This window comes from Cornus florida, unplaced genomic scaffold (genome assembly GCF_030987335.1).
Source record: "Cornus florida cultivar Cherokee Brave unplaced genomic scaffold, ASM3098733v1 CherokeeBrave_3.0.0_Hap2_Chr04, whole genome shotgun sequence".
Taxonomy (NCBI): Eukaryota; Viridiplantae; Streptophyta; class Magnoliopsida; order Cornales; family Cornaceae; genus Cornus; species Cornus florida.
In genome coordinates, this window is record NW_026775574.1 from 67,182,374 (window position 1) to 67,207,612 (window position 25,239).

The 25,239-nt window shown below is 32.7% G+C and overlaps 1 protein-coding gene across 2 annotated transcripts in view; it reads left to right on the top strand.

The window, feature by feature from the left end:
- The window catches only part of LOC132303414 (truncated transcription factor CAULIFLOWER A-like), a 45,924-nt gene extending 30,076 nt beyond the window's left edge, over positions 1-15,848 (top strand). For both annotated transcript variants that reach the window (XM_059800652.1, XM_059800653.1), the window contains exons 6-7: positions 15,252-15,293; positions 15,369-15,848. In XM_059800652.1, coding sequence (XP_059656635.1) covers positions 15,252-15,293; positions 15,369-15,488 — 162 coding nt within the window. In that variant the 3' untranslated portion in view covers positions 15,489-15,848. The remainder of the gene's footprint in view (positions 1-15,251; positions 15,294-15,368) is intronic.
- The last annotated feature ends 9,391 nt before the right edge of the window (positions 15,849-25,239 follow it).

A 25,239-nucleotide genomic window follows, 5' to 3' on the forward strand; every position in this document is an offset into this window, starting at 1 on the left:
ATGTGTGCCATAGGGATTATTCCTTTGGTTGACAAATGCGACATTCACTTGTTCATGATTTTCACTTTGCACATGTCCATGGGGACAATTGGAAGTAGAATGTAAGACACTAGAACAAGTCATGCAAGATTCATTGGAATTGTGATGAGAATGATCAGGGGAGGAAGACACTTGGTTCACCGAATTTTGGTTGATCAAAAATTGATCAAACCTTCGAGATAAAGACTTGACTTCGGCGGCTATGTTATTGGAATTGTCAACTTGATATAAGCCGACGTTCTTCCTTCTACCTAGATTTCTACCATTTTTGGAAGACAAAGATTGATGCATTGAATTCTCACTCATGCTTTCATAAAGACGCCATACATCATCCTCATGCCTATCAAGATATGAACCACCCATGGAAGCATCTACCATTCCTTTAAAATTATCTAACAAACTTTCAAAGAAAAATTGCACTAATTGCCATTTAGGAATGTAGTGATGTGGACACTTCCTAAGCAAGTCATTGAGGCGCTCCCATGCCTTGTGAAACAATTCCCCATCCCCTTAAGAAAATTCTCGAATTGAGGTTCTCATTGCATTGGTCTTTGAAACCGGATAATATTTTTTCAAGAACTTTTGTTACATTTTTGCCCAAGAAGTTATCGAAAAAGGTCTAAGATTATTGAACCAATATTTTGCCTTATCGTTAAGGGTGAAAGGGAAGAGTTTTAGCCTTAAAACCTCTTCCGGCATGTCCGTGTATTTCACGGTGGAACACACTTCAAGAAACTCATCCAAATGCTTGTAAGGTTCTTCACTTGGAAGTCCATGATAGTTGGGAAGCATTTAAATAGTTTGCGATTTAATTTCATAGTGATGTGCTCTAAATGGGGGCAATTGAATGCATGTAGGTGCATTATATTCATTTGGCACATAATGGTCACACAAAGCAATAGGAGGATTCACAACCGGTGGTGCTACATAAACACCTTGATTAACTTGAGCAACGGGAGGTCGTGGAGCAAAAATTGGCCGAGGCATTCCCAATGGAACATTGCCTTCTTGTTGTGATGGAATTAAAGGTCTTGGCATGCCTAATGATACTTGAATGTTATCATGATGCACATTAGGGTGGAGGATACCTTGTTGGTCTATGTGACCAAGGTCCTCCACATGGTCCTCATTGATGTCTTCCATTGATGAAATGGAATGACTAGAATTACCCCTTCCCTTAGAATTATGAACAATGGATTCAAGATTCAAATTAAGTGGGACAAGATAGGATTTAACGACCTACGACCATGCATGCACAAACAAAACAAAAAGAGGCAACAAGCAAGTAGCAATCATTTCTCCTCCGCAACAAATCAACAATCAACAATCAACAATCCTCCACATACAATGATCCCATACTCCTATGTTTTGAACAATACGCAAGAAAAATTAAATTGCCTCCACGCGGGCTCAGGATCTATCTAAGAAAATAAAGACTTGCCTCCACGCGGGCTCACGATTTAACCAGAGAAAGAGTTTAGAAAGGCTCACAAAGGGTCCTTAAGCAACTTCAAATTAATTTTAATTTTTGCCTTGCTTTGCTTTGCAAATTTTTTTAGATTTTAGTTTTTTTTATGCTTAGTTTAGCTTGGCTCTTTGCCTTCGCAATTCCCCTCGCTTCAGTTCTCTTGGCTCAATTCACCTAGTCAATCAAGAAAAAACACAATAAGTAACCAAAGTAAAATAAAAATAAAGATATGATCAAAAGAGTACTAATTTCTAATTGATTATCAAAATACGACGGTGCCAAATCCCCGGCAACGGCACCAAAACTTGGTGCGCGCCTAGGACGAAGCACAAAATGGAGTGTAGTGTGGCCAAGTTTAAATTTAGAGATTGCCATTACCACTTCTAACTATAAATATAGTTAGGGTGAGTAGGGATCGTCCCAAGGGAAATAGAGTGTATTATGTTTGGAAATCAAGGTTGGATTAGTAGGTCGAGTGATCAGCGATGTTTTGATTGGTTAATTAAACTACAATGTCAACTAAATTGATGCAAGGTAAAGCAATTGAAGTAGAATAAAGTGTAGAGAATATAAGAGAGGTTACCACTAAACATCACCTTCCTAGACACACAATGTGTAATGAATGAGGGGGATTATATGTTGCAATATTATTGTCATTGATTGAATCAACAAGCATGGATGACTAATTAAGTATACATTGTCTAGACAAACTAGTGAATAACACAACATATCAAATTAAGCCATTATTCATTCCTTTAAGTCCACAATCAATACACATCATCAAATTACAGAAATATATTACTTGCATTCATAAGCATAGAACAGCAAACAACAAGCATGGATTGTCCTCCCATCTAAGAAAGTAAGGCTACTACACTACAACTAAGCTAGGGACATGAAAATTAAACTAATTAAATTAAGGAAAAGGCACAATGCATCAAGAAATGAGTATGAACCATCAAACAAACCACAAGAGTATTCCATTAAAGCACCATGCCTTGGCAATCATTAGATTCATAGCATCAACACACATAGACATGCATCAATATTACAAAACCTAAAGATAAACACATGAACATCTATTCTAGCATAGATAGACATATGAATAGAATAAAATGATCAATTAGAAGTATTAAACTACACAAATCATTGTAGAAACAAGATTCATATATAAATCAAATGTCAAGACAAGAATTACAACACAAATCCACTCAAAATACAAAACATTAAAGTCTAGAAGGCATGCTTAGGACTATTTTTAGCCCCAAGAGAATAGTTTAGCCACTCATTGATGTAGTCATCCAACCCTCAAGGGCCATGTCCATGGTAGGAATGATATTCTCCTCCTTGATGGAAACCCTAGATGAGTGGAAGAACTCCTAAATGGTGTGTGTCTCTCTAATCTCTAGACTCCTCCAATCTCTCTTGTGTGTATGGTTCCTTTTTCTAAGATTGTCTATGTGTAAAATGGCTTAAAATCCTTATATAGGTAGCTCAAGTGTCACACCCAATGGTCAGACCTTATGCACTAGGACCTCCAAATGATTGCACCGTAAGCACACCTTTTAATTGGCTGGAACTCTGTTTTTCTCACACTTGAGGAGGTTCGATCAATCACAAGGGTGGTCAGATCGATCGAACCATGGCGGCGCCGTTTTGGGATAATGACAAATCTGAGATATTTTTTGGATATTTTGGGAAAAGGACAAAAGTGGTAGGTGGGAATAAGATCAAAAAAGTCCGATTGATTAAAGTAATGTTGGATCGATCGAAGATGGGAATTTCCTGAGGATAAGGACAAGAGGTTCGATCCATCTTGGCATGGTTGGAACGATCACTGTGAGATCGATCTGAGCTTGGTCTGATTGATCGAAAATACCTGTTTTTCACCACTTTGCTTCCACTTTGCTCCTTTCTTCCACTAAGCTTGAGATTGCATCTTTTATTCTCTAATTCAGCTGAATTAACTTATTTTGTGGATAAGTGCCTGAAAAGGGAAATAATATGAAATTATACTAAAACGGAAAAATAAGATAGGATAAGGTCCTTTTCAGTACTCATCAATTTACTATACGAAATAAGTAAGCAAAACTAATTTTATTAATTCATAGCCATTGTATGCTTTTCACAGATAATCCATGTGTCATTAAACTCCTTGTGTTCAACATACTCAATCAATATGGTTTGCTTAACTTCCCAAAAACATAATCTAGACTCTCAAGATATGCATGAAAATTCTTTCTAGACTATGCTTTTTCAATGCATCTAATCAAGACAACATACACCAATAGATTTCCTAAAATGAGAAAACTTAGGAACATCTAATGGTTTAGTGAGAATATTAGCCAAATTCTGATCAGTGTGCACTTTTTCCAAAGACATAACATTTTGTTTAACAAGTTCCCTAAGAAAGTGATGTTGAATGTCAATGTGCTTAGTCCTAGAATGCAAAACTGTATTCTTTGAAATATTAATTGTACTAGTATTATCACGAAAGATAGCAATAGTACCTTGATCAACTCTATAATCCAGAAGCATCTATTTCATCCAAAGCAATTGTGTGCATCAATTTCTAGTAGCAATGTATTCAGCCTCACAAGATGATAAAGATATGCAATTTTGCTTCTTGCTGTACCATGAAACAAGATTAGTATAAACATAGAAACAACCACTTGAAGTACTCTTTCTATCATCCTTGTTACCAGTCCAATCAGCATCAGTATAGCTTGCAATCTCAGAGTTAGATTCAGAAGAATAACACAATCCATAATTCAATGTACTATTGACATATCGAATAATACGCTTGACTGCAAGAATGTGTTGTTCTCTAGGATCAGCTTGATACGTAGCACAAACACCTACACTAAATGAAATATTTGGCCTAGTTGCTGCCAAATATAATAAGCTACCAATCATACTCCTATACAAGTAATGATCAACCTTGTTAGCTAGGATCAGAGTCTCTATCCAATTTGGATGAAGTACTCATAAGAGTTTGAACATACTTTGAATATTTCATACCAAATTTCTTAACTAGCTCATTTGCATATTTTGATTGAGATATGAAAATCCCATCATCAAGTTGTTTCACTTGGAGACCTAGAAAGAAAGTTAGTTCACCAACTATGCTCATTTCAAAAGTATAACTCATATCTGTAGAAAAATTATGAACAAGGTTATCACATGTAACACAAAAATAATATCATCCACATATATTTGAGCAACAAGAAAATCTTTTCCTTTCTTGAAAATAAACAATGTTTTATCTGCTCCTCCTCTTCTGAAGCCCTTGTGCATTAAATAAGAAGTTAAATTCTCATACCATGCTCTAAGTGCTTTCTTTAACCATAAAGAGCCTTTTTAAGATGAAACACAAAATCAGAATTTGTGGATCAATGAAACCTATTGGTTGTGCTACATAAACTTCTTTATGCAAAATACCATTTAGAAAAGCACTTTTCACATCCATTTGAAACAATTTGAATTTAAAGTGACATGCAAGAGCAAAAAGAAGTCGAATAGACTCAAGTCTAGCAACAGGTGCAAAAGTCTCATCAAAATCAATTCCTTCAACTTGAGTGTATCCTTGTGCAACCAATCTAGCTTTATTTCTCATCACAAGACTATGTTCATCAAGTTTATTTTTAAAGATCCATTTGGCCCTTATGATATTAACATCAATACGTCGATGCACTAATTCCCAAACATCATTTTTCACAAATTGAAGCAATTCTTCTTGCATAGCCATAAGCCAATCAGAACTTTGAAGAGCTTCATCAACATTCTTAGGTTCAAACTGAGCCATGTGACATGAGTGTCCTATGTCATCTACAATGCATGAATGTCCTACATGATCACGAACTGTACTCCTAGTACCATGCTGATCCCATCGTCCTATCACTTTGTCAACTGGATGACTTGATCGAACTCTAGAACTGCTAGATGTGGGAATATCTAGAGATGGTGTAGGAATTCCTATAGGTTCATCAGTGGTGACCTCTAATTCCTCATCTTCATCTTCTTCAACCTCTTCACCTTTTCCACCTAAATTCTCAACTCTTTCTTCCTCATGAGTTGTAGGTTATTTCCTTTCACCTGCAATTTCAAAATTAGTTTCTTCTTCATCAAGTTGAGAAGAGATTATCTTAGATTTTGTATCATCAAATACAACATTAATCGACTCTATAACCACTTTGGTTCTAGGATTAAAAATCCTATAAGCCTGACTTGTTTGTGAATAACCCAAAAACACACCTTCATCACTTCTAGAGTCAAATTTTCCTAAGTGTTCCCTATCTTTAAGGATATAACATTTACTTCCAAAGACTCTAAAGTATTTAACAGTGGGCTTTCTATCATATCACAATTCATATGAAGTATTTTTAGTTCCAGGTCTAAGATAAACTCTATTTAAGATGTGACAAGCAGTATGTACTGATTCAGCCCAAAAGTGACTTTCAATTTTATTCTCATGAAGCATAGTACGTGCCATACCTGCAATTGTCCTATTTTTCCTTTCAACTACACCATTCTGTTGTGGTGTTTTAGGTGCTAAAAACTTATGCTTAATGTCATTCTTATCACAATATTCCATAAATTCCTTAGGTTCGAATTCACCTCCATTGTCGCTTCTAATTCGATTAATTCGATATCTCTTCTCATTTTGAATAAGTTGGCAAATAGACCTGAAATTCACAAAAGTATCAGATTTTTCTCTCAAATATGCGACAAAAATAAATCTAGAAAAATCATCAACCATAACAAGCATATATCTTTTTCCTCCAATGCTATCAGGTGTTATGTGACCCATCAAATCCATATGAATCAATTCTAAAGGTCGAGAAGTGACTTTATGAATAAGTCTCTTATGTGACACTCTAATTTGTTTTCCTAATTGACATGGACCACATATTTCATTCTTGGGCATCTTCAATTTAGGCAAACCTCGAGCAAGATCATTATTAGACAAATTCACTAAATCATTAAAATTCACATTTTCAAGTCTTTTATACCATAAAACTGCCTCATTAGTAACTGCAGAAAAACACATTAGTGAAGGATCTGAAAACACAACATAACAATTATCAGAAGTTTTAGTTCCTTTCAAAACACATTCACCTTTTTCATTAGTTACAAAACACCCTTGTTGAGTAAAATTGACTTGAAACTCCTCATCACAGATTTGACTAATACTCAATAGATTAACAGCTAAGCCTTTAACATATAGAACATTTTTTAACTCCCCAATTCCTGGAAATTTGATCTTACCTTTACTACTTATAATAAAAGCATTACCATCACCAAAAGTAACAATACCAACTGAGCATTCCTTAAAAGTGGTAAATAATGTTCTATTCGCTATCGTATGCCTAGAGCAACCACTATCAAAGTACCAATCACATGGACCAAGTGCTCTAAGTGCTGTGTGCATGGCAAGGCGTTTAAAATTCTCTTTCTTTACCCAAACAATTTTAGATTCATTATGCAATGATTTCCTTATTGTTTTAGGCAAAGTGTCACAAGGTTCAATAGTCCTAATCATCTTCTTCCTCAAATGTGAACTTTCTAAATTTTTCAATTTCTTTTCTAGTTTGATTTTTCTTTTCTGACACTTATACTTGATATGCCCTTTTTCACCACAAAAATGACATGTTGAAATAAGTTTGGGAGTATTAGAAATAACACAAGGCTTGGTTTCAACGTTCACAAAAATATCTTTAGATTTTTGAAAATGCAAATCCTTTAAAGTTGATGCTAATTCTTTGTTACTACTAATATTCTCAACTACTCTTTTCAACTTATCACTTTTGCAAGTGTCAATATTAATTTTCTGAACATGATGTTTTGATTTAACAAATTCACTATTCAAATTATCAATTTTAAGTTCCAGTGATTTATTAAACAAATTTACCTTCTTAAGCTCTTTTTCCAGAAAATCAATTTTATGAAGAAGATTCAAATTCTTATGGTCAATTTCTTCCAAATTCTTATTAGAAACAGAAACTTCTAATTTATAAATATCTCCATCAAGTTCTGCAAAATTCAATTTCTCTAACAAATTTTCAAAATCCTTTTTGAACTTGGACCACTCAATTTAATCGCATGCTTGTGACAGAATCAAAAACAGGAGGTAAAACATCAACAGATGAATTTTCAGACATAATGCAAAAACAATCAACAATAAATCAACAAATATGATCTACTATATATATCAAGTATTCCGCTCTAATACCAAATTGTGAAAATAGAGTTACGCGGGGTGCGGAAATAGTGAGTTGATTTTAATTGTGATTCACTCCTTTAATGACCTAGATCATTAAGTCAATTTACTCAATTTATGATTGATTAAATTGTATGATCAATTAAACATTCACAATCATAAATATAAATATTGAAAAGTAAAGTAAGTAAAAGTTTAGAGAGATTGCACCAAGATTTTTAGCGAGGAAATCCTAGTTGATAAAATACGTCAACTGTTTGCATAGGAAAAACCTCGTGGACTATTCAGTCCAAAGTAAACCGATCCATTATGTTTGAAACAAAGTACACTGAACTTTGACTCTGCCTCACACCCTATTGTTCTACCAAACGCCAATTGTTGACAATCCTCTGGCTTTGCGACTCCCTGTTCAACAGCAACTTGACCTCAGGCTTATGCTTGATATTTGTAGAAGAGTAGCAGGTAGATCAGACAACACTCCTTGAATGCTCCAACCCTTTCAAAGTGTAATCGCTTTTACTTCTGTTCTTCAAGATCTGAACTCGATGTAGAAGAATTAAATTCTGCTCTTTATACGGAATATCTGAATCTTCAATATAACTCCAATTCCGATGAGATAGAGAACAGCATTACTAAATCACTCATGAATATATGTGTATGCTCTCATAAATTCAGAACAATCAGATTTGATTTTCTGAATTTTCTCTCTCTAAAAAGCTTTCTCAAAATATATAATTGATGATCCCTAAAGCCATGAATAAACCAATGTGTATGACAAGGTTTATATAGAGTTTAGAAAGTCCTAATCCCTCAGAAAATATGATAAATTTCGTGCATAGGACTTGGAAAGAAGTCTGGTCCCAAAAGGAATCAAACAGAGCAAGAAAGGTAAGTTTCCATAACCTTTCAGAAGTCTTGAACCGGTTCAAGAAAGTTGGAATCGGTTCAAGAAGGCCAGAAACAATTTCGAAGGCTCTCTTTGACTCTTGAACCTGTTCAGTACTTTTGGGAACCAGTTCAAGATGGCCAGTCTTGAATTTTTCAACTCTGCTGATCTTAAACTTGTTCAGTACTTTTGGGAACCAGTTCAAAATGGACAGAATGTAAATCTTCCTCGAAAACTTTCAAAACTCTCCCAATGTGTTCTCACTACCTCTCAATCTTCCTAAAACATTGTTCTCATCATCTCGGAGTGTAGTATATCATGAACACTTGAACTTCTTCAAATCCGCATCCGATCTTTAATCTTTGAAATTGTGAATCGAAAAATTATAACTCGATCGGATTTGTTTTGACAACGAAATTAGCTAATTATAAAAATATATCCCACATTAGACCCTTTAGAGAATGGACCCTTTGGACTAGTATTTATTGGTATATTTTTTTACAAATTAATATAATGAACTATATTTTTTTATTTTACACTGAAACTTGTCCAAATTTGTCTTTTTTTGGACACCTAACCAAATGTTTGCCATAATTTGTAGAGAAGCTTCTTCCTATTTGATGTTGGGAAGTTCCTAGCCTGATAAGATGTTGATGCCTATCGAATGGTTAGGTTTCTTTACAACGTTATTCAAATCTAAGTCAAATAATAAAAACTGATAAAAAGTAGGGTTAAATGCAAAAAATAAAAAACCCATCAACTTTCACAGTTTTGTAAATACTTCCCCTGGTGATGCAACTAGCCCCCTCAACTATTTGAAAGTTGCAACTTATTTGTCATTTGAATCCCCAAAAAATGAAAAATAAAAAGAACATTGGTTGTAAAATGACAATAAAATTAGGACTATATATAATACTATATGATGAAAAATATGGATAACCCATTTACATCATGGGTAGAAAAAAATAATTGAAGGTCAATATCATCAATAAAGAAGGGTATTATAGAAATTTTGAGTCCAAAAATGTCAAATTTCTGTCACTATTGTAATGGTCCACAAACGGCACGGGGTATCTGCATATTTTTGTAATAGTTTAGGGTTTACTCTAAAAAGTGACAACATTGATTCTAGGGTACCTATGTAGGCCTTCCTTTTTTTTCTTTTTATTTTTTATTGACTGAAAAACCACCCATATGTTTTAACAGAATTGGTGGAAAAGCTTCATTTGTTAGCTGACACCTCAGAAATTGTTGTTGACCCTATACTTGATGGTAGGATTTCCGTAGGACACAATTGTTATCCAATTAATATAAAATAATTCTAAAATACATGACATAACATAGCTCTTGGACCTGTCTAAACCTTAAAAATATTATTCTTGGACCTGTCTTGTATAAAATTTTGACTATGCTTATGGAATTTGTTCAAGCTAATCCCACTAAAATACAAGCTAAGGTTGTCCTGAAGTAGCAAATAAGCGATGTGAGATCTCCTTTTCACGTGAACAGCCAAATTAGGCAGTGAACACAGTTAAGGAAATTATCTGTGGAATTCATGAAATCGGGTTTGAGCTACCTTGGACTAGGAAAATGACAACGTTCCATAGTTAGCAATGAGTGTGGATAAATCTAGGACATCAAAACACTAACACTAGAGGCAGCAACAGTTTAATCAAATTGAAGTTCAACAACATGAAGACTTAATTCCAAAGGCTGACTAAGTTATGGTTATAATGAGGCGAAATTTCTTGTAGCTAAGGCTATCAATAGCACTTTGATGAAAGACCTACTCACCTTTTGAGTTGTCAATGTTAAAATCCCCCTCTGCATGCATGGATTAAAATGAGTACACCTAGAAAAGAAGTGAAGTTTAACCATAAAGTTAGGACATAAAACCTAACAGATGTTCCCCACCACCACCACCCCCCTCCAATGTTTGAATTGAGGAGAATTGCATCTTTAGTGTCTTGGAAGTGCCACACATTTTCCTTGATACGGATATGTGTTCTTTAGACAGACCAAACACAAGGGGACCGAAAACTGAGGATAATTATATAATATGCTCTCATGGATATCAACATGATGGCAAGTGTTCTAGTCGATGATGATCATCATCAGCATATATATATATATTGGATAAGTATCGTCATATTAATAATAGTAATTGATACTGCGAGGACCAAAATCCTAGAATCTGATAGAGAGTTCGTGCAAGGTTTGTGATCTAGGCAATTGATGACAGGAAAACCTAGAATGACCAGGTTTATCACAATATGAACAATCAAGTTTTGGAGACGGATAATTCATTTTTTTTAGTCATTTCTCCTCTGAATAAGAACTTGGGGAACTTTAATCTGGTTATTTTTTTACTTCATTCTTAGGTGGGAGAGCTTATCACTTGATTTTCTTAGCTAGTTCTGGGAGAATAACTAAGACAACGTTAGAAGTTGTAGCTTGAGGATAACATAAACCAGATTCATCTCTTGGAGACTCCCTATGCAAGTATCTTATCTAAGTGTTGAGATCCTTGAGTGAACTTAGCTGCTACTTATTTTTCTTCAATTCACTCTCTAGACTTTCAATTTTCTTCAAATATTATGATTTTAGGTTTATAGCTTCACCAACTTCTTGTTTTAAGAATTTTGTCTTTCTAAACAAATCTTTCTTTTCTTTTTCTAGATCATCAATCAAATACAAATTCTTAGATTTTCTTTTTCTACTTCTTCCAAGGTGTTTTCAAGATTCTTTACTTTTTCCCCAAGACTCTATTTGCTTTCTTAGCTTGCAAAGTCTCCTCAAATAATTCATTAAAAGCAAGTTAAAGTTTGCTTGGGGCTTCATCTTCTTTTAGGTCTACTGTCAGTTTAAGTAAAACTTTCAGCATACTCTTCTGTTTCAGTTTTTTAATTCTTCAGTTGTTTTACCAATATTTATATTTGAGGTATTTGATATTCCTACCAAGGCAAATTGAGCTTCAACTTCTGAGTCACTTGAAGATTCTTCACTTTCATATTATGAAGAATAAGAAAGTATGGCTTTCATAGCCTCAGCTTTCCCAGCCTCAGCTTTTCCCTTCACTTTCAGATAATCAAACTTTTCTAATACTGATTTTGCCCTTATTTTTATTTGACACAATTTGAATGATGTTTATCAAAATCTTCTTACCATTTCTTACATATATATTTGTCCTTTCAATGTGAAAGGGTATGGTGGTAAATTTATTAAAATAATTTCCACTTCTTTCTTTCTCTAAATACGATTAAATGCTAAAACTATCCATTTCCTTTCTTTTCCCTCATTAATCAGCCAAACACCATGAGAGTTTAACACTTTCCTTTCCTTTCTTTTCTTTTCACTTATGTTATCCTTTCTTTTCTTTTCCCTCTTGTTATACCAAATATAGCCTCAGGGTTTTACTTGGACTTCTTCAAGAACTTATTATAATTTCTAGTTAAGAAGGCAATATCTTCTTTATCATCACTCCTTGAGCTATCACTATTTTTTTTTCTTTTATGGCTTTAAGTTCTATGTCCTTGTTCTTCTTAGGAGGAGGGAAATTCAGCACATAGGTTTGAAGGCGATTGACTAGGTCAACTACCTAAATTGTATCTACATCTTTGCTTTCTTCAGTCGTAGTGACTTCTATATGAAACCTAATAAAAGTGATCTGAGTATCTTTTTAACAACTTCATTTTGGTGATCTTTTCTCTTAGTACATAATTCTCATTTAACCATATCATTTAATTTGGCATAAAACTCATCAAACTTTCACATTCTTCCATTCTAAGATTCTCTAAGCTTTAATTAATATCTAAAGCTTAGAGATTTAACATAAATAGTTCCTTCATGTACTTTCTCTGGAATTTCCCAAGCTTCCTTAGTAGGCGTGACAACGAAGGGTGCATTTGGTGTTCTAGAGTTATAATTTGTCTCAGTAAATTCGTCGTTTGACCAATCCACCTTAGATTTTGGAACTCCTCTAGTAGGTTCTGTCCAGCAATTCTTTACAGCTAGCCATACCTTTTCATCCAAAGATTCAAGAAAAGCCCTCATACATGCTTCTTAATAACTATGATGTAGACCAAGAGGGTGTGAGTAGGTCTTATAGGCTAACTAACTTTAACTATTTTTTATTTTTTAAATTAAATTACCGATAGATTAAACCAAATTAAGATAATATATTAAAAATAAGCCAGTCCATTATTCCATTAATATGTTGTAACCCATCATATAAAAATAAATAAAGCAACAAAAAGCATGATAATTATATAATTAAGCAAGTGGCCTACCAAGATTTTTTTGTGAAAACCCCAAAGGGGATAAACCATGGATATGAAAGAGATATTAAACTAGTTTAACGGTCGAAATACCCTGGACACCTTGTTATGTCTTGACACGGACTGATCCACCAACCTCACACTCGAGTCTCAAGGCACATAGGTCCGCTCCATCAACAGATTTTGCAATCTTCTTCTTCAATAGGTCTTTGATCTATAGACCAATAGTACAGTCAATCTTGGTTGATAGTGTAGTTTGTGTTAAACTTCAATTTAACTCAATAGCAGTAAAGATAATACTCATATATTACTCACCAATTCTACTGCAGAATGATAAATAAAAAATAAAATTTATGCACTCCAGTCTCACAATGATGCTTAATACATTTATTTTATGCATTTCTTAGGATTTTTTAGATTTTTGAGATAAGAAGGTATTTATACACAAAATATAGTAGTAGATAGATTAAGGTTCAGAGTTTTAGATTTAAAAGAAACTGAGATTTTCCGGATGGTTCGATCAATCCAATTTTTATGTCGATCGATCAACATGGATTCAGTGGCCTTCAATTGATGAGTCGATCAATCAAAGTGTCCTGCAAGCTATACTTCAAAAGTTTGAAAATAAGTAGTTTCCAAGAACTCTTTAAAGCAAATCAATTAGGATTTCCCTAGATCAAAGCATGAAACATTAAAACCCTAATGAATGAATGCATAAACCCTAGTTTGGTGAGGTCATATAATAATGTCAAATTACCTTTTTATCCTTGGCAATAAAATTACCATTCTTCCCTTGGCTGCAACTTGTAAATTTATTTCCAATTCTTTCCTTCGACAAGAGGTAACTAACTTGACACTACCTGCTTTTCAAAATCTAAGAACAAAAATAAAGTTAGAGATTAGTTTTTTCACGAAATATGGCAACACAAGTCCCATTGACATTATAGTAATAATTACTTTGATAATTAAGTGCTATATATACAATCGCTACTGCCTCTGTTCCTTTGTTAGTGAAAACGTTTTCAAGTTCTCAAGCCTTTGCAATCTAATTTATCACTGTTGGATAATGTATCAGCACAAACTTTGTGAACTGATACCTGATTTTGACATTTCTTCATTTGCAACACCTGTGTGTTTTTCCTGATCTTAGAACACATATTGATAGGCATTCTTATGCAACACTTGTATGCGTACACTTTCCCACACTTTCTTAAACACTTGCCATCATGTTAATCTACATGAGGAACAACATATTTTTGAATTTCCCTTTGTGTTTTCAGTCCCATTCTTTCCGAGGGGTGAAATAGGAGCATGGCATTTTAGCATTCTTCTAACGGTATCCTGTTTGCAGTTCCTTCAGCAATTCTCTGCGTGAACTTTGCAATTGATTACACATTATTTCTGTAAACGTATCCGAGTGTCCAAAAGAACACTTGGAACTGATTAGTTTGCAAAAATAAGAAACTTTGCTTGTTTGTTTTTACCGCAATAAGTTACTGTCAGCATGGATAACATCAGAGGTTTCTTTTAGCAACATTTTTTCAAATTAACTAGTTGTTGTCTCCCTATTCCATTTCGCCCTTAACTTATTTTTGCTTTACCATTTTGCCGTTAAACTCAATTGGATAGCATTTTGGCTTCTCATTTCTAAATCTCCTAAACGGTAAAATCAATCTGTGAATTTAAAAGCAACCACAAATCCACATACTAGTCAATCCAAGAATAATATGTTGTCCATCTAAGTTCCTTTAAAACTAAGGTAGGTTTAGAAATATAACTAGTGTAGGTTTAGAAATATTGAGAACAACATATCTGTTTTTTGCCGTTATTCTTCAATTTGAGCACACCCATATTCAACTAGTAAAGAGTTCCACATTTGTACCACACAATATTTTATTGTTCAATGAAAATCCTGACCCTTTTCTAGATGAGTATGTTCTTCAAGTTTATTGGTTAATCTCCTACAAGATCTTGTAGTTTCTAATTTGACCCTATTGTAAAGAATTGGTCTATGATTTTGCCATAGGAAATGGAATGGATAAAGAACCTATAGAGGATGTCCTAGAAGAACAAAAATCTGTTCAATAATCAACCAGGTAGGACAATCGCATGTAATGCATATGTAACCCTAAATGCATAATGAATAAATATATACATATATATATATACAGATAACGAGCAGTTCAACAAAAATGAAAGAGGCAGAAGCATGGCACTAGTATGAGAAATTGAAGCTAAGGACTTGTAGGATTTTTAAACATGTATAGTTTAAGATGCGCGTACACTTATGTCTAGTTGTAACTATAGGAAGATCGGAATGCATTAACAATTGATTATTGTTTTAATTTCTTGTTTGAACAGGAAAAAATGCTGAGAGAACAGAATGAGCTTCTCGAGAAGGAGGTTAGTATATCGATAAAATATGTACCAAAAAAAGAAAGTAAAGCATCATGACTGTTGGTTGATTTTTTTGTGAAGATTGCTGCAATGAAAAACAATGTCAACAAAATGAACAAGGTAGTGGAAGGGTTTACCGACACGGCAAACGACGGCCGTATGGATCATTGTCCACCAGAGCCAGCACTTCCTTTTCTTTGAGTAGATATGGATGCACTGCATACTTATAGAGGTTATTCAGGTGGGATTGAATGAATGAGTACCATCCCAAGTCCACACAAGTAAGTATGCAACTATTTCTGAAATCTACTTGTACCCTTTGCTAGAAAAATGGTTCTCCATGGATCTGCTCTTTACTTGTCTTCTCATCTTGATGATTGGGTGTAATAAAATCTGTTTTTATCGTTCTTGTATTCTTATTAGCATGTGAGATTAAAAAACAAATGTGTGATTTATTAATATTTGTGTAAGGAGAGCTATTGTCCAATCTTATGGGCCTCAAAAAGCTCTTATTCGTCCTATGGTTAGTATTTAGTTTATTATAATCTCAGTTTTTCTTAATGATTAGTATTTAATTTATAATAATCTCAGTTTATCAATAAATGGAAAAATGAGTAGTCATCCCAGATATGAATTCCATATATAGGAACGAAAATGGAAAGTGGAAGGAAAAGGAGAAGAATGCTGATTCCATCAGCAAATATTCTCACTTTATAATAAAATTTCTTCATTAACTATTACGAATTCCTAACTTCCTTTATAATAAAATCTTATTCACATTTGAGATCTTTTTATTTTGAAATTTTTTATATCCAGAAGACGAACACAAATTATTTCTTATAATTATTCTAGAATTTTACATCGTATAAATTAATATATAGGGAATCTCATTTTTTTCTTTTAAAAGCTCATAAACATCAAACTATATGAAAATTTTCTTACCTCTTTTTAAACATCAAATTATATGAACCATATGAAAATTTTCTTTCCCTCCAACTATATCCAAATCACATGCAAAGTAAATGAAAATTTTGTACCTTTGAATTCCTTTGCACCGATGCTAATATTTGCCAATCCGTTGATCTCCTATCGTATGAGAGTCCTTTAGAGTGAAGGAAGGTCTAGTAGGGTCCATTTAGCAAAACAATAACAAATAATGTAAAAGTAGTGCCAATCAACCCACAGTAAAAGCAACCCAGAGTAGGAGGGATTGGAAAGTGTGTGAATTATATGTATAAATTATAAGTACGACGGTTTATATAAGGACGAGGGAGGGTGAAGAAAGGTGTAGGGTCCATTTAGAAAAGCAAAAACAAATAATATAAAAATAGTGTGAATGACCCAATCAACACATGGTGAAAGCACTCAACTATATTTCTGCAATAGCGTTGCTTTCCATAAACTCTAGGCTATCATTTCTGCAATAGTGTTGTTTTCCATTTCACTTTCATATTGCGTGTTGGCAGGAGTAAAAAGCATTTTACTAATATTTAGATAAAATATTTTTAAATCCGTGTATTTATCTAATACAATACTCCTACCAACATGTAATACCAAAGTAAAATGCCCACTAAGGTGCTGTTTGATTGCTCATTCAATACTTAATTCTTTAGAATTAAGCATTTATTCACCCGCGAATTTGGGGGTGGCTTGAGTGTAAAATTAAACTTAAAATTTTCGATACTTAATTTTACAGTGTTGTCAAACAATACCTGGTATAAGCTCATTTTCTCTTTTGGAATGGTTCAAGTGTTAGAACTTCAATGAACCAAATATGTATATTTGGCTTACTTGAACTTTTGATAATATAAATGTATTTGGCTTGCTTCGACTTTTGATGATATATATATATATATATATATAGTAATGCTAATATGAGGTCTACCTCACGAGTGATCGCTCTTTTTTGACATGATCACATATAAATATTGAGGTACAAACTCAACTACTAGAAAGATGATCAAACGAGTATAATATAGTTAAAATTTAGTTCAAAAATTCATTAACAATAAATCACACAAGTGGGTCAAAATTTTACATTCTTTTTCTTATTTAAATTATATTAAATATGGGACATATGTAGTATCATAAAAGGGGATTAATTTATGTCTTTTTAATTTATTCAGCTTCAACACTCTTGCTTAGTGAAAAAGCCATGTATGCAATTGTGTCAATTTTATTTTACTGGTTTTTTTTTACTTATGTAGCTGCATGTATGGTAATAATCTCTCCATTTTTTAAATTCTTCTCTCTCTCTAGGAGGGAATCTCTCTACTTTCTGCAAAAGCAGTCTCTCTCCCCCTTTTTGCCTCCTAAGTTTCGCGTCATGAATTTGACGGCATGCTCTCATTCAAAAGTTCAGGAAAATAAACTTACAAGAGTTGGATCCGTATGACAAGTTTTAGCTATTTGATGTGAAATATATTATTTATTATTCAAAAAATAAAAAAATAATTGGTGAAACATACAGCATATGCAATGGAATACAACAGAGCTCTTTAACTCTACTACAACCATCAGTACAACACACACTCTCTATCGACTAGCCGCCCTGCACTTTCTCAATGCATTGAGGATTGGATCAAGATCAACTGCTTGATACGCTTCTATTCTCTCCTCTTTTTTTGTTTGATACGCTTCTATTCTCTCCTCTTTTTTTGTTGTGTGTGTGTATATATATATATATATAATGTTTCGTAGTATAGGTTGTGCTCGTACTTACGGTTTAATGAATTTGAACAAATATTGATATAAATGGGTCAATTTATGGAGGTATGTAATGATTAGAGAGGATCAGTAAATTGTGTAAAGGGGGCAAAAGTGAAATGTTTTTATAATTTGAGGGGGACAACACTAAAATTTCATTAGTATATAATTATAATATGAAAAAATTCTTTGTATTTAGTGTGAAAGAAAAATTCTGAAGGAGAAATATACAAGAAATTGTTATTTTTTAATTAGACATTAATTGTGAAATGACTATAAAACATAAATAATTTCTTAAAAAAAATAAAAAGAAAAGAAAACAATCAAACTATAAACTTAAATCGATTGATAGAAAACAATCGACTAATTCCTTCAAATCAATTGTTAGGTTTTGAATAAACTTAAATTAAATGGCAATTTGTGGAAAGGAAAATAAAAGGAAAAAGAAAAGAGAAACAGAAACAGAAACATGAAATCAAACTATATGAAGAATTCATTAAACAAGGACAAATTGTACCAAATACTCATATGGTGGAGGTGGTGGCAGTGCCGGTGTTGTGGTGGCAGAGGTGAAGGCATTTGTACTTTTTAATTTGTAAGTGATTGCAAATGTTTTTTTAATACTCACTAATTAGGAGAATGAGACTTGAATATAGGTTAAATTATAAAAATAAAAAGACAATTTTACCCACCAATATTACTAGTAGTAGGATTTGAGTGGAGGCACTCCGCGCTCAAGGTTCTAACACTTTAGTCCACTTCAACTCCAAATTTCAAAATTTCATACTTGTTTAATGGAGTTTTCATATTTACCGTTGGATCAAAATTTTAATAACTTGTTAATATATAGAAAAAAAATTTAGAAAAAAAAAAAAGTAAAGTATATAATTATTATATACACTTAACATGAAATAAAACCAATCTTATCATGTGACAAATATTAACAAGACTACGTGTAATATAATTTTATGATAATATTTCAATGATACTCAATTCTATTATAATTTTAAAAGAATTCAAAATCTTATATATATTTTTATTATTTTAGTTCTAAATTTAACTTAATTTCAATTCTTAAAATATTTTTTTGAAAAATACTTGCCTAAGTCCATATTAGAATGAACTACCTTTTGATGGTGAGGTGGCCTAATAAAAATTCAACACCTGGCACAAACAGATAGACTCGATACTGTCACCGTCTTCAAACACACACTTCTCAGATTAGATCTCTTCATTTTCTTCTTCTTCAACTGAAACTGGTTTTAACTTACATTGCTACTGTTTTTATTTTTGGGAAAGTGTTTTAAGGAAAAACAGAAGATGAAGTGTTTTCATATTTAACCGATTAACCCGCTTTTTTATGGGTTTGATTCATTTTTAATATTTTTATAATTTCACAAAATTTTGAGACAAGTGTATATTTTTGGTTGGCCACCTCAATTATAATTTTTTTTTTATTTTTTTATTTTAACATACTGAGAACAAAAAAAAAAAAAGAGAGAGAGAATTGTAATGAGAATGTTGAGTGAGTTGGTGACTCATTTTTCAACAAATATTGCAAAATAATTTGCGATAAATAAATTTTATTTTATTTTATTTTATTTATTTATTTTTTCTTTCCCTCAAATGATGGTGCCCATGAATTTGATCTCCACCTAGTGAAATGAAAATTAAGTAATTTATATAAATAATGGTATGCCATCCATTTACGAAAAATTATTGCATAGTTCCGGATTTATTGGTCTCAGCCAATTACAAAGCAACATTTAAATAAATGTGTTGACTTTATGTCCTAATTAATCAGATCCAATAAATCCAAGACAGTATAATAATTTCGAATAACATGAGAGCACATTTTATGCGGCCTGTCATCATCACAGCCGTAGGTATTTCTGAATTGTGCATGCAAAGATAATGAATCATTTATAAATTATAATGTAATTCAATAAAGTTATTTGTAAAAAATCTCTGTTAAATTTTTTACAAATACCCCAATGAGTACAATAAATTCCCTGTACCATCATAATGTTTTCATTGCATGACATTATCGTCATTTGGGCTAATAGGAATTAAAATGCATAATACTTATAAGTGTCACATTGTCACTTTGAATCTGATCGTGTGGATGTGATATAAATATTGAAGTAATTATACAATTTTTAATAGTTTAAACATTTTTAGTATATATGCTGATTAACATAATACGAAAATCAAGTGGTTTTAAGTTGAAAACTATCTGTCACATGCAAAAAAAACATGTGGTGGACCGAAAAAATTAATAATAAAAAAGTAAATTAATAAATCTGAGAGAAAACTTAAGAGACGGCAGCCGTGAAGATAGTAGATAAAAAAATTTCAAAATGAAAAAACTTTAACATTAATTTATATTTTAATTAAAATTTATTCATACTTTCATTTTAATTATTAGTTTAAGGTAAATACTTTCATTGCGATTATTATCAAGCTAATATATTAGAACAATTTTATGTACGTTATGTAAATCAAGAAAATTTTAATAGGGAAGACCAGTATGTATAGATTGTTTTACAATATTTGTTTCTCAATAAATAAGAGTGAATATATAGGAAGAGAAAAGAGCTTACAAATATACTTGAGTCATATCTAATGCCTAGAAAAAACGAATGGCTAGAGGCCCATATATGCTAATAAGGACTTGAGGTCCATCATTACAGGTAAAGTTTTACTGGGCCTAGCCACCAAAGTAACTAAACTACAAGTCTACAACTAGCCTTGTGTGGGAACATCAACAATTTCATTAGATCATTATACTATCATAATGCAAGAATGGAATGGAATATAAATAGGGACGGAGTCAATATTTCAAGTTAGGAGGGGCACCGTGCAAAATCTATATATATATATATATACATGCACACACATAACATATATAAAATAGAAAAGAAGAAAAAGAATAAAATTATTCAAATATGCACGTAAAAAAGAAGAACTTTAAAAAGTAGAAATAGAAAAAGGAAAGAAAAATGAGAGAATTTTAAAAGGAAAAAGTTAAGAGTTTCAATTGAGTAATGAAAATTTAACTTTTTTTTAAGGAAATTTATGAAATTTTAAGAGTAAAGGAGAAAATAAAGATATAATTTTAAAAACCACAAAATTTAGGGAGGGCACATCATAGAAATTTTCATATATATAGAAAAAATATAAAAAATTACTACATATATTATAGAAGGCGTGATAAGTGCTTAAATGTTGTACATTTCAGCACCTAAGATAGGGTATTTCAGTCTTTGCATCTATCTTAATTTAATATTTTAGTCTTAATTTATGTTTATGTGTATTTCAGGGCAATAAAGTTAAAATGAGCTAAGAACGGTTCATTAAAGCCTTTTTAGAGTCAAGCAAAGATATTCATAAAAAGTTCAGAAAATGACAAAAAGAGGTTGTAGCCCATTACTCGTATAGTGTGTTTATTTTTCGAAAGCGGTCAATTTCGGGCCTTTGATGATGTTCCCAAAAATGAAGAAGCAAACCAATTAGCCCGGAGCCAAAATGGAGCTAAATAAGGCTTAAAGGAAATTTCTAACTTTGGGAGGATCGATCCCCCAGGACTTGGCAACATTACAGATTTTTTTTATTGTTTAGGCTTATTTTGTGAATTATTGGGCTTTAATAGGATTGTTACTTAAGGCCCAGTGAGCCATTAGATTAGGGTTAGTATTTATTTTATTTAGGTGAATATTATTATTATTATTAAGTTTGATATTCTGTATATTTTTTTCTCTTTGGAAAAATACGGGAAAGAGGAGAAAAAGCAAGAACGGGCTAGGGTTTTGAGAAGAAGCTCAGAGATGATGAATCCAAGGATGGAGATTGTTCTGTCTTCAACTCCATCAACCATGAGTGGCTAATTCTCCTACTTAAGGTTGAATAAACCCTAAGCATGTAACCTATTCTCTCTCTCTTTTCATACTTTTTAGGGATTTATTTATGTAATTGATGTATAGGCTTGAATAACATGATTTAATTCTTTCAATTGTTTATTCGTATTAATCTCGTATTGTCTTATGTGTTATTGATGAATAAACAAGCTATACACTTGAATTCTTTGTAAATTGATTCTTGTGATGTGTATGCATGTGGTTAATTAGTTGTAATCGTGTTCAAATTGATGGAAAATTAATTCTATTTGATGGATGGCATACATGTTTAGGTTAATTTATTGTCTAATTAGTTTTAAATTCATGTTTAATTAGTTTAATTTAAGATTAATTAATTTAATTGCAATTCAATTATTAAATAAGTAGACCATCCATACTTATGTTTGAATTCTATACTTTTTGTCACAATTGCATTATTTTCTAGATTAATGTAAGCTAGAATTGTAACTTGAATTGATGGACCATTCTTTGGATTGGTGAATTGCACTACACTTAGTTTATTTGTCATTAGGTATGCAATTCAAACTTGAAATTGATGCTTCATACTTTTCTTTGCAAGTATTAGCTACATTAGAATTACATTTAATTATTTCCCCAATTAGTTGAAAGTGAGTGAGTTAGGGAATATGCTTAGTGGTGAATCCTACACCCTAAGTCTCTTTCCAATCTTTTATACTCTACTCTTTATTTGTATTATTAAGTTTAAAATTAGTCTAATCACAAAACCAAACCTTTTTAGCAATCACATAAGCACTAAAGTAGAATTCAATTCGGAAAAACCTATAATTGTTTAGATCTCTTGGGACGATCCCTGCTCACTTCATACTCCATAGTATAAGTGTTTAGTGGTTTTATAAATTTTAAAATATGGTACCCACTTGACATTATTTCTAAACCTAAAGTGTTGTGCATTATTTTGTACACACGCTCGGTCACACCAGAAGGCCCCCCTTGCCCTTCATTGGCTATGTCCCCGAATGTAAGTAGGAATGGAATGAGAATGAGAATGAAATTGAATGAGTATTCTCATTCTATTATTTGGTGCAAATATGAAATGTGTAGGAGTGGAATGATAATAACCATTCTTGTATTTGGTTGGACGAATTTAAAATTTCGAGTGAAATGAATTTCAAATTGAATTATCTAAAATATCCCTTAGTGACAAATAAATTAAATTAACAAAATAACATTTTTTTATAATTTTTTTCAAAGAAATGACAGCGGTGGTAGATATAAGCTTTGATAGCGTGTCAGCTCCACGCATCTAACATGTGTAACTCACTCAATGTAGCCTAATCCTTTTAAGATGAGTGTGTTTCTTATTATATCTACATTCAATTCAAACTGCAGATAGAAAATTAGAACATAATCTATATACTCTATATATAGCAAATCAAATTTATGACTGGTGAGACCCTGACACTGTGTCTGGGTGAAAATTATCTCTAGTGAAATAATATGTCATTTATTCTATTTTGAAATGAGTGGTTTAGAAATGGTCACGTTACCCATATTTATGATGCAGAGTAGGAAGATAAAATATTAAAATGCACTTTTACTTACAAAAATGAAAAAAATGAATTACTGTGTAAGTGGAGGTGATCCTTGTCCGCTGTGTCTCAGGCCATTTCTCTCAAAAATTTCCCCAGAAACAAACAAACCAACCAACCGTTCCCTTTCACAGCTCTGTAACATTGTAAATAAAAATTAAACCCTCTCCAATCAAATATAAGCATAGATCGATCGTCGCGGAGTCACCAAAGGACCGTGGTGTTAATATAACCTAGAGGGAACTAGGGAAACACTCTAGCGTGGTTAAGCTATCTGGGCCCAAATGACGCCGCGGGGGTACCAAGGGTCAGGGACAGTAGCCAATCATTCTCTCGTGTCGCTGCGGAGTTACCAATGGACGGGTTAACAGTTTGAAAAGTGATGGATTTAGATTTTTGAAATGGGGAGTGACGTATATGGCATTGCATTTATGGCACGACATTTGCTTATTTTGAACTTGGAATTGATAATGTATTTTCCCCGGTTTAGCACGACCCCGCTCCTTATTGTTCTATTCATTGTTTGGATTCACGGGGTCACAAGAGGTGTGTCTTAGGTACCACCTACTGAGTTTTATGCTCACCCTATTATTTAATATTTTTCAAGACTTGGGGAGTAAGTAGTGGTTGCCGACTCATCACAAGGCTAAAGAAGACTAGAAGTTCAAATTTTTTCACCTTTTGTATATTCACCATTCTCTTGTAACGTCTCAACTCTTAGTGAGGTGTATTCATTTAGTAAAATAAGACCATATATTGTAACTATAAACTTTATGGCAATTAGATGCAAATTGAGACTAGGTAATTATTTAATGATGAATGGAAAATTAAATTTTACTTTTGTTCAATCAATGAAAGTGTCATCTTTAGTTGACCTCGAATTCAGATAAGGACTCGGATAATGGTTCGGACCCACGAATTCGGGTCGTTACATAAGTAACTAAATAATCCAATTCCAATTAAAATGCAATAAAAATTAAGTAACTTAAACATCTAAAAATTAGGGGTATTAGATATTAGTAGGTATATACACTAATGATCTAGTCAAGGGGCATTAAGGTAATATTTTAGGTTATCTAGAGCTGACACGTGCCCTCTTCAATGGTCCTAAATTATAGAATGATCGTTTGAGTTGAAAAGTCATTAATTCCCTCAGATAATGCTTCATCAAAATTTAAATCTCAGAAGGTTGTGCCTTTGTGTCTATAAAAGTGAGTTGTCAAAAGTTGGGGAATATAGGTCTAATTGTTGCACTAACGATCAAAATATTCTCTGGCCAATGATTGTGAACAATTGTAATTCCTATCCTTAGGGTTGTATCAATTGTTTTTTTGGAGCTATATAGAATATGATGATGTTGTTGCTGTAATGAGCTTAGTGAGAGAAATCCCAAACTGCAGGGTAAGAGCCTCCAAAAATTCATCTTCCTCCATTTTTACACCTCTAACAATGTCATTTCAGTGTTGTTGACTCGAGATATTCTATGGAGTGAAAGCTGAAAACCTGAAGGCATCTGTAACATCTATTCAAGTGTGTTGAAGCTGATATCTGAAGCTGCAACTTGCTCAAGGAGACTTATTCACATATTCTGGACTTGTTTGAGCTCACAATGGTCTACACACATCTCGTTCATCATTTCAAGCTTATATAAACAATGTTGTGCTGCTATCAAGTTTACTGAGATCTTCATACTGTTGTATTCGTTAAGCAAGTATATTTGACTATATAGAAGATGTCTCATCATAGAAGAAGAATGAACAGAGGATGTGTTTAATTTAC